The sequence below is a fragment of the Oreochromis aureus genome, linkage group 9 (genome assembly GCF_013358895.1).
Source record: "Oreochromis aureus strain Israel breed Guangdong linkage group 9, ZZ_aureus, whole genome shotgun sequence".
Classification (NCBI taxonomy): domain Eukaryota; kingdom Metazoa; phylum Chordata; class Actinopteri; order Cichliformes; family Cichlidae; genus Oreochromis; species Oreochromis aureus.
The window spans coordinates 35,518,285-35,529,856 of record NC_052950.1 but is presented as its reverse complement, the minus strand read 5'-3'; the positions used below and the strand labels follow the sequence as shown (position 1 = coordinate 35,529,856).

Sequence of the window (11,572 nt, the reverse complement as noted above, 5' to 3'; positions counted from 1 at the left end):
AAGGCTGGTAAATCTTCTGGTACAAAATGTGATGCATTCAGCTAGAAATGGACCGGACAATGTACACTCCAATAGTGGATTTAGTGATCAGTACATACTAATGATTAACAGCCTATTGTTCATTAGTATGCAAACAAACTCTTTATAAGATTGGAGAAACCTGCAGTCAGCTGAGACTGAAGAAGTCTCTTGGATGAGTGATGAAACGTTTGTCCCACTGAAAACGCTACGTCCAGATGAACAGAATCAACTTCTGGGATTTCCTAACTTGGATGATTGAGCATGCATCAAGATGTTACCCACAATTACTTAGGTACACGAGAACAAAGAGACAGCAAGTCAGTTTCTTACAGAGGAAGAAATAAATAAATAATTATACTGCAATTAATTTTAAGCAGTGTGTAATTATTCAGAAAAACATGGAAAGATACATCACATCTTTATACATTTTATTTTTCATAGGATTCAGTTAATCTTTTACATACTGCCTGGATGAAAATGAGTAAAATTTATGACTTACAATAAAAATATTTTTACTGCAACATAAAAAAAATGTAGGTTTGTCTCTTCATGAAGCAAAACACACTCACATCCTGTAAGAAAACACAGACCACTGAAAACTTTACACATGGGTAAGAATATATTTAATTTTCTAAATACTGCCTGTTTAAAAATGACACAAATTTATCAATTTACCTTTTTTTGCTGTAATATTAAACATTGCAGGAGGGGTTGTGTCTTTGTGGAGCAAAACAGACTCACACAATATTGTAAGACAATAGAGCCCATTTAAAACACATTTCATGTGAGTTACAATAGAAGTGGCACAGCACTGACACTGATAATTACCTCACGATGAACAACCAAATAAACAGTAACAGGTCTGACAGTTTGACCCAGAAGGTGAACTGTTCTGACATTTTGCTTTTCTTGTGATCAGATGATGGAGTAATGTTTGCTCTGTATGCTGTTTGTGGACACAGCCAGTGAAGTTTAACTTGCTAAACTTGTATTGGGATAACTAACTCCATAAGCTAAGATTTTGTGATCGCGGCTCGATCGCTTCACAACATTGATGATCTTCTCTTAAACTCTTTTTCTTTCCATCCTGTCTTGCAGCTCTATTGTCATCATCCTTTCCTGAGTATTGCCCTCGCTTTGAAAAAGAAAGAAGGGGCTCAGAATTGATGTAATCCTCCCCCCACCTTCAACCCTGTCTGTGTGGTAGTCACTGCTACCACACATACATGTCCTGAACCACGCTCACATACTTCTCTGTCACTTCTGACTTCATCATGCAGTACCACAGTGCCTCTTTTTGCACCCTTTCATGGTTTCACTAGATCTACAAAGACATAGTGAAGCTCTGACTTTCTCAGGAAATTAAAGCTGAATTCTGTGAAGCCTGATCTCAAGCTTTCTAAGTTTGACGCAGCATCCAGAAGAACTTTTGTTCAGATCCCCTGTTTCTCCCACTGTGTTTAAATGAACCCTGTCAGGGTAATGTCCCATTGGTCTGCCCCTTTTCTCACAGGAGGACACTTTGTGGGTCTTTTGATGCTTCAACAGATTTTTGTTATGGAAGAAAGCCTTTCCACAATGACCACACACAAATTGTTTAGTACCAGAGTGGGTTCGCTGATGTGATTTTAAGCTTTCAATCTCATTAAAAGCCTTTCCACAGTCACCACATACAAATGATTTAACACCAGAGTGGATGAGCTGATGTGAGTTTAAGCCAGTCTTTTGAGTAAAAGCCTTTCCACAGTCACCACATACAAACTGTTTAGCACCAGAGTGGATGAGCTGATGTCTTTTTAAGTGACTAACGTAAGCAAAAGACTTTCCACACTGATCACAGCTGAAAGATTTCTCTCCACTGTGGATGAGCTGATGTGTTTTTAAATTGCCCATCTGAGTAAAAGACTTTCCACACTGATCACAGCTGAATGGTTTCTCTCCACTGTGGATGAGCTGATGCATTTTTAACCTATCAATCCCGATAAAAGAATTTCCACACTGATCACAGCTGAAAGGTTTAACTTCACTGTGGACGCCCTGATGTCTCTCTAAGTGATCTCTATCCTGAAACGACTTTCCACACTGATCACAGACAAATGATTTACCTCCAACATGGATCATATAATGTCTCTTTAAGTTACCTTTCTGAGTAAAAGACTTTCCACACTGATCACAGTTGAAAGCTTTAAATTTCGTGTGGACGACCTGATGTGTTTTTAAGCTGAATCTCTGAGTAAAGGTCTTTCCACATTGATCACAGCTGAATGGTTTCACACCGCTGTGGATCAGCTGATGTACCTTTAAATGATCTTTTTGAGTAAAGGTCTTTCCACACTGATCACAGCTGAATGGTTTCACACCGGTGTGGATCAGCTGATGTATTTTTAAGCTACCAATCTGAGTAAAGGTCTTCCCACACTGATCACAGCTGAATGGTTTCACACCGGTGTGGATAAGCTGATGTATTTTTAAGCTACCAATCTGAGTAAAGGTCTTCCCACACTGATCACAGCTCAAGCTTCTGTCCTCCCTGTTGGCACGCTTGCGTCTTCTGGGCTGCTTCATAGCGGGAAAAGTCTTTTCCACAGGGATCGCCGCTGGCTCATCTTTACTTGCTGGTGCTGGATGTTTTTGGTTGATATCATCCATGTGCTGAGGTTTCGGCCTGCTTTCACTTCTTTCTCCTGTAATGACAAAGAACCCAAACAGTGACATCAGGTCTATACCTTCAGCTCATCCACAAGTGCCCCCTCTTACCTCACAAAGAAAAACAGTTTCACCATCTGCCAAACGTCTCAGGTGCCTGGGGACGCTATGCTGTGGTAAATATTTGAAGTGAGCTCATTTTGGGGATAAAAGTAGTAAAAGTTCAACTTGTGAATAAAATATTGGCTTGTGTGACTTCAAAGTTTTTTAGTTTTAACTTTGTTCAAATTTGAAGAACATCACACTTACAATGTGCAGTTCAGGTTGTATGTGTGAGAGCTGTACAACCAAATCCACACTGACTCAGATTTCCCTCTGATTAACCACGAGGGTGTCACACAGTTATCAAAGTCTGCAGACACTGTCAGCTGCAATCAACACCTTTTATTATAATGCACAGGTGAGTTATAATGCATCTCCACTAGAAGATGGTCCCCTGTTATCTACTTTTTCACAGGTAAGCGTGGGCGAGAGTCTACAGCATTCTACCCCCCAAGGACACGTAGTCTAATGCCTTCATTTTTCAGGGCCATGTCCACTTAATACTACACTATATGGTTATATGGCATTTAGTTAATATAAAGCATAGAATTGAGGCACTTCAAATAATTTCACCTCAACTCCTCCTCCCTGGAGATAAGGAGAAGGAGTCTCACTATCTGCCTAATGTCTCATGGTGCCTGGGAGTGTCAGTCTAACTCACTCACAATACCCATCTGTGTGTGTGGAATAACCTGTGAAATACATATTTGATGTTTTCCTGTATGTAGAACAAAGTTGCACAAAATGGTAAATGTATTTATATAGCGCTTTATTAGTCCCTAAGGACCCCAAAGAGCTTTATATATCCAGTCATCCACCCATTCACACACACATTCACACACTGGTGATGGCAGCTACATTGTAGCCACAGCCACCCTGGGGCGCACTGACAGAGGCGAGGCTGCCGAACACTGGCGCCACCGGGCCCTCCGACCACCACCAGTAGGCAACGGATGAAGTGTCTTGCCCAAGGACACAACGACCGAGACTGTCCAAGCCAGGGCTCGAACCGGCAACCTTCCGATTAAAAGGTGAACTCCCAACTCTTGAGCCTCATGATCGCCCCCAAAATGTACTATAGATATTACTAAAGTGATATTGTCAAAACATATGATCAACACATAAAATAAAGAAATCTCCATCACAACAGTTAACAGCTTACACAAGAAAAGATGTCAGAAAGAAAATGAAAGAAGAAAAGTGGAAAAGGAAAACAGAGCATTTTTAATGAGGTCATGCTGAGCCTCTTGTCCCGATTGTTTTATGTTGGGCTGAGAACAAACAACCAATATTCAGATCAGGTCCAGTCAACAACAATTATGTATTAAGCACATATGTGGGAGACGTACACGATACCACCCTCAGTGTAGTCCAGTAGATCTTAAAGAGGAAGCACGAGAACTTCTTTATTTAAAGGGTTGTACACGCCCAAGATTCATGAGCAAGTTACATATCATGCATCAGCGACAGTTAGCTGCATCTCCTTTTTACAACATCTGTTTCCTGTTGTTCGTTATGAGGCCCGTGATCGTGTACGCCACATCCTGAGTACATCCTGTTCTAACCGCCCCTGTGCAGGCACGTATGCAGTTACAAGAAAAACACTTCTTTTAATGTGTTTTAGTTTAAATATTCTTTTGCTTCTTGACTGACTGACACTTACTGAAATACTGCTACATGTATATTTCCCACAGTCTCCACATAGATCACTCCACAGACATCACCTTCATATGAAGGGAAACAGAGAGTTTAACTCAAACTAGAAAGGGAAAATTTCAGAAGAAATTTTATGTGTGCCTATGCCGCTGGTAATCAGTGTAGTTTGCCATTCATACAGCTACAGAGAGCAAAACTCAGAAGAGCAGCCATTCTCCACCATGAACTATGGTAAAAACAAACACCGCTCGCGCCTCACAGATGACAGCTTACAGTTTTGGGTAAAGATGAAGTTACTTCGTACAGCGCCGATTTGCAGACGCTGTGCACACAGGTTCATGAGCAGAAGTCCCATTGTACCACGGCAGATCCGACAATGTTTGCATGAACACGCTTTGAAGCATTACGTTATGGACCACTTTTCACACATGGTTGGTGTACCCAAACAGCCGGCTGTAGCTTTTCAACTCACAGCCCGACACACACCCAAAACACCGCCGAGAGCACAGACTACGCCGAGAGGCGTGACTGCAGGTGCCGCTCAGGTGGGTCCACCTCCCCTGCAGCGGCACTGCAGACCACGCCCGCCACACACATGAAACACGTAAAATAAATATTTATGCACTTTTGCATTCACTTTTTGTTTTTGTTATTTTTACACAGTGTTCTGAATGATGAACAATGGTCTACAGCCAATCTTGTGTATTATTATACAAACTTTGGTTGTAAGATTCAGATAACTATTTAATAAAAGCTAAATATTTTATATGAGAGTAAGAAAGAAAAGTATATCTTTGTGTCCACCTTTCTCTGTTAATGCCCTACCTGGCCCCCTGGCAAAAGCTTTGCTAGATCCGCCCCTGCACAGTTACCAGCTGTCAGCTACACAAAAAAAGGAGCTTGGTGTATATTTGTCTGTCAGAAACAGTTCATAACTTCCTTCAACTCATTCATGTCACCTAAGGGTAAACCTGTTTCTCCATCACCTGTTCACCTCTGATGATTCAGTAAGGACATCTGGTTTGGAACAGCCGTTTTACAGCTGTGGCTGCAGCAAACATCAGCTGATACTAGAAATTAAAAGCAAATGAATTCTAACAACAGCTGATCAAGCTTAAACATGCTGCTGTTGTTTTAGCGCGATAAACAAACAAGAGAGAAAAGCCGATCATTGATCAGTTTCATGACTGAAGTTTCAACAGGCGAGAGAATGACAGGGAGGCTGTCATAAAGTTCAACATCGGTAACATCGGTAACTTAGCGCGCACACAGCTGTATACAAACTCCCTCGTGCTAGCTAGCACGCAGTACAAGTTATTGTAAGTGATTGAAAAAGTCAGCACAACGAAAATAAACTACACCTAAACTCGGTTTATATCTGACCCAAATAGAGTGCAGGTCATAACTTCTTACCTGAAATTCAGTTCACCTCACGCTCCTGCCTTCGCTTTCCCTGATCCACGATTGACCTCCGCGTTAGCAAACACCGGTCGATCGGCGGTAGCCTCACCGCCTTTTTATGTCTCGTTCGCGGCATGTCCTTTCTGTCACACACACGGTGGATAGCTGCCCTCTGTTGTAGCTCCACCACCAAACAACTCAGTTATTTTTTCCACATCGACATCAGCTGATACTAGAAATTAGAAGCAAATGAATTCTAAAAACAGCTGATCAAGCTTAAACGTGCAGCTGTTGTTTAGGCGATAAACAAACAAGAGCGAAAAGCCGATCATTGATCAGTTTCATGATTGAAGTTGCAACAGGCAGAGAATGACAGGGAGGCTTCGTAACGACAGAATAAATCGTAATATTTTCTCTGAATGTGGCACGATTCCGTTTGTACGGCAACTCTACGAACGAACCCTTATGAATAAAATAAAGTCCAACGTCAGTAACTTAGCGCGCACACAGCTGTATACAAACTCCCGTCGTGCTAGCTAGCTAGCACGCAGTACGATTGTAAAAAGTCAGCACAATGAAAACAAACTACACCTAAACTCGGTTTATATCTGACCCAATAGAGTGCAGTTCATAACTTCTTACCTGAAATTCAGTTCACCTCACGCTCCTGCCTTCGGTTTCCAGCATCATCGGCCCATATAAAGCGAAAAATAAGTCCAGCTAAAACACATACTGTCGGCGGCGACCGGGTGCTGACACGAGTTTCACCCGCCTCAATATAAGCCAAGCCTGGGTGCTTTTTCACGAAGGGTCGCTAGCGGCGCGAGCTAACTATGCTAGGCTATAGTTAGCTAGCCGGCTATCAGCAACACATAAGAGAACTGCTGCTAAATAAACTACACCTAAACTCGGTTTATATCTGACCCAAATAGAGTGCAGGTCATAACTTCTTACCTGAAATTCAGTTCACCTCACGCTCCTGCCTTCGCTTTCCTGATCCACGATTGACCTCGCGTTAGCAAACACCGTTGATCGGCGGTCGCGGCATGTCCTTTCTGTCATACACCGGTGGATAGCTGCCCACTGTTGTAGCTCCGCATTATAGCACCACCAAACAACTCAGTTATTTTTTCCACATCCAGCTGTAACTCCGATTCTGTGCGAGCATTTGCGAGAGACCGGGGAGGTGAAAGGAGAGAGAGTCCCTCGCTGTGCATTTGCAGCCAAGTCGCGGCAGCTAGCTAGGTAGCCGGCTAGCTGTCAGGCAGGACCGAGGTCGTCAGAGCACTGTCGCTAATATGATAAAACAAGCAGATATTTGAAGTTTACACACCTACATTCTCGCCTGAAAATATCTTAAAAGTTGATTTTGTGACCTAGAAACACTAATAAAAAGACATATAAAACGAAGTGGTGGCCGCCATTGTTTAACTCGGCAGAGGTGTGCTATGAATTGTGGGATATGGAGTTTTCCACCAAGCATAGAAGCCATTGTGTTTACCGTAACTATTCAATGGTTCGCGCAACCTTAAAACCTCCAATGGTTCCTGAAAGCAGCGAGGCTGTGCGCGCCATTGATATTGTCATCATTACGGTATCCAAATAAGGGTCGACAGGCTGTACCACTCCCGGCATACCACTAGAGAGAGCCAACACACCACAAATGAAGTTTGAAATTTGTTTCAATGGGACCAAAAGATGGCGCCAACACACCACAAATGAAGTCTGTTTATTTGGCGCCAAAAGATGAATTGGCCTAAATTTGCACTAAAATATTAATATTTAAAAACTATAAAAGTCATGAACACCAAAAGTCATGACATAATAGTCCAGCTCCAGCCGCACAAAATGATCTAACATATGTAACCCTAATGTCAAAACTGTTCGGCAGAGGAGCGGGAAAATTTTCACTAAAATATTAATATTTAAAAACTATAAAATTCATAAAGACCAAAAGTCATAGCACACCATTCCAGATCCGGCCGCACAAAATGAGGTAACATATATGAAGCTTGTCTCAAAACTGCGGGGCGAGATTCGCTGCAAAATTTCAGGCGGAAACTGGAGAATAATAATAATAACTAGAAAGCGAAAATTTCAGAAGAAATTTTATGTGTGCCTATGCCGCTGCGAATCAGTGTAGTTTGACATTCATACGGCTACAGAGAGCAAAACTCAGAAGAGCAGCCATTCTCCACCGTGAACTATGGTAAAAACAAACACCGCTCGCGCCTCACAGATGACAGCTTACAGTTTTGGGTAAAGATGAAGTGACTTTGCACAGCCCCGATTTGCAGATGCTGTGCACACAGGTTCATGAGCAGAAGTCCCATTGTACCACGGCAGACCCGACAATGTTTGCATGAACACGCTTTGAAGCATTACGTTATGGACCACTTTTCACACATGCTTGGTGTACCCACACAGCCGGCTGTAGCTTTTCAACTGACAGCCCGACACACACCCAAAAACAGCCGAAAGAGCGCAGACTTTACGCCCGTGGGTCCACCTCCCCTGCAGCGGCACTGCAGACCACGCCCGCCACACACATCAAACAAGTAAAATAAATATTTATGCACTTTTGCATTTACTTTTTGTTTTTGTTATTTTACACAGTAAATGATTAACAATGGTCTACAGCCAAACTTGTGTATTATTATACAAACTTTGGTTGTAAGATGCAGATAACTATTTAATAAAAAGCTAAATATTTTATACGAGAGTAAGAAAGAAAAGTATATCTTTGTGTCCCCTTTCCTGTTAATGCCCTACCTGGCCCCTGGCAAAAGCTTTGCTAGATCCGCCCCTGCACAGTTACCAGCTGTCAGCTACACAAAAACAGGAGCTGGGTGTTTATTTGTCTCTGAGAAACAGTTCATAACTCCCTTCAACTCATTCATGTCACCTAAAGCAGGGCTCGCAAAATTTCAAAATCCCTGGTAGCCCTTCGGGAGGCACTCTTCAGTTTTTGGTAATAAATTTAAGTAGCCGAATAAAAAAAAAAAAGAGGACAATTTTTTTGATTGATGTTTTGTTTCCTTTACAATATTATACATTAAAGTATAATACTGTAAAGGAAACAAAACATCAATCTAAAAATATTTAAAACACAAATTACAACAACAATTTCAATCATCAACTCAAATATTTGGTTCTAATTGAACAAATTTCTATGAACTTGTAAGAACTGTACAACAGGAATCAGTCTGTGTCAGATCCTTATTTTTGACATTTCCACTGAAATCACAGGTAAGAGGCAAGTGCAACCAAGATCTAGGCCATTTGCTTTTTGAAGTTTGCAAAGACTGCTAAATTTTGTCAGTGGTAGTTCACTCTTTGCAACATAGTAGGCTGTTCTAAACAGATTTTCAGGACTTCTTGTTATACTTGGTTTATTTTTAGTATGCTTTTTGCAATTGGTGTTTGTTCTGGGAAAGATATTGCAGACTGGGCAATAATGCATTTCTTGCATTTGTCATGGGTTCTGATGGGGTCTTTCTTAAAATGACTGGTCCCAGTAACAAAGGCGCTTGTCGACTCAGAAATCGAGGGAAACTCACAACACACCCGGCAGAACATGAGGTTATTTAGCTCGTCGTATTCCAGCCACATAAATTCTTTAGTCCATGAAACCATAAAGCTGCGCTTTCTTTTTCCCTCATAGTCTGATTTGTCATAACTTTTCCGTTTTGTGGTTGGCTTTTCTTTGGCTGCCCTTCTTCACCCTGACCTCTCTTGTTTGGCTCTGCAGAACTAAAATACCTGCTTAAATCCATCTGCTCTTACATGCATATTTACATAACGATCAGCAATTCTCTGCGTAATCAGCCTCTATCACGTTTAAGCTTGCTGCAGGAGATTTCACTTGTCATGTTTGATAGTAAGCTAACGATTGATAAGAGCGATGTCAGAGGAAGTGGTGTGCAATTAATCTGTGACTTACCAATTAGTGCTGTCGCTCTCTACACACAGTTAGCGCAAAGTGAAAGTGAAAGCAAAAAACAAGCGCAAATTCAAAGCGCGATTTCAATGTGTCACATATTGACAGTGGCTCATCGATGCCGATGACATAATTACTCAGCTACATTTGCGAAAGAATGCAAAAGCATTGACATATCTTTCCTCCCATGATAGCCCGGACGGGCGGGGCTGAGATGGATTTTGGTAGCCCGACTGGAAAATCGCTAGCCCCGGGACGTCGGGCTAGCGATTTTGGCGAGCCCTGTAAAGGGTAAACCTGTTTCTCCATCACCAGTTCAGCTCTGATGATTCAGTAAGGACATCTCCTGGTTTGGACCAGCCGCAAAATTAAAATCAAATGAATTCTAACAACAGCTGATCAAGCTTAAAGCGTGCTGCTGTTGTTTAGCGCGATAAACAAGAGCGAAAAGCCGATCGTTGATCAGTTTCACGATTGAAGTTGCAACAGGCCAGAGAATGACAGGGAGGCTTCATAACGACAGAATAAATTGTAATATTTTCTCTGAATGTGGGGACGATTCCGTTTGTACGGCAACTCTACGGACTAACCGTTATGAATAAAATAAAGTTCAACGTCAGTAACTTAGCGCGCACACAGCTCTATAGAAACTCCTGTGCAATTCATAACTTCTTACCTGAAATTCAGTTCACCTCACGCTCCTGCCTTAGGTTTGCCTGATCCACGATCTACCACCGGTCGATCGGCGGTCCCCTCGCCGCCTCCTATGTCTCGTTCCCGCATGTTTTTCTGACACACACCGGTAGATAGCTGCTCTCTGTTGTAGCTGCGCGTTAGCCAAGACCAAACAACTCAGTTATTATTTCCACATCGACCAGCATCATCGGCCCATATAAACGAAAAATAAGTCCACCTAAGACAGTCTGTTGGCGAGCGAACAGGTGATGGTCAGCAGTCTCACTGAAGGCAAGCCCGGGTGCTCGAAGGGTCGCTAGCCACGCTAGCTAGTTAGCCGGCAACATCGTCAGATATAATATGGGATGTTTTGACAAAACGAGCAGATATTTGAAGTTTACACACCTACATTCTCGCCTGAAAATATCTTAAAAGTTCATTTTGTGACCTAGAAACACGAATAAAAGGCGTTTAAAACGAAGAGGTGTCCGCCATTGTTGAACTCGGCAGGCGTGCTATGCATTATGGGATATTGAGTTTAAAAAACAAGCATACAGATTTCGGCCGTACTACTCCCGGTATACCACTAGAGAGAGCCAACCCACCACAAATAAAGTCTGTTTCTATGGAAATTGGCCTAAATTTGCACTAAAATCTAAATATTTCAAAAACTATAAAAGTCATGAACACCAAAAGTGTATACCATACTAGTCCAGCTCCAGCCGCACAAAATGATCTAACATATGTAACCCTATTGTCAAAACTGTTAGGCAGAGAGGCGCGGGAAAATTTTCACTAAAATATTAATATTTAAAAACTATAATAGTTATAAACACCAAAAGTCATAGCACACCATTCCTGATCCAGCCGCACAAAATGAGGTAACATATATGAAGCTTGTCTCAAAACTGCGGGGCGAGATTCGCTGCAAAATTTCAGGCGGAAACTGGAGAATAATAATAATAACTAGAAAGCGAAAATTTCAGAAGAAATTTTATGTGTGCCTATGCCGCTGCTAATCACTGTAGTTTGCCATTCATACAGCTACAGAGAGCAAAACTCAGAAGAGCAGCCATTCTCCACCATGAACTATGGTAAAAACAAACACCGCTCACGCTTCACAGATGACAG

At 42.0% G+C, this 11,572-nt stretch overlaps 1 protein-coding gene across 1 annotated transcript; it reads right to left on the bottom strand.

Annotated features, from left to right (window-relative positions):
• Positions 1 to 432: 432 nt before the first annotated feature.
• LOC120441670 (gastrula zinc finger protein XlCGF46.1-like) lies at positions 433 to 2,702 on the bottom strand. Its single transcript, XM_039616892.1, has one exon. The coding sequence runs from the start codon at positions 2,668 to 2,670 to the stop codon at positions 1,384 to 1,386; it is 1,287 nt and encodes a 428-aa protein (XP_039472826.1). The 5' UTR covers positions 2,671 to 2,702; the 3' UTR covers positions 433 to 1,383.
• Positions 2,703 to 11,572: the final 8,870 nt, after the last annotated feature.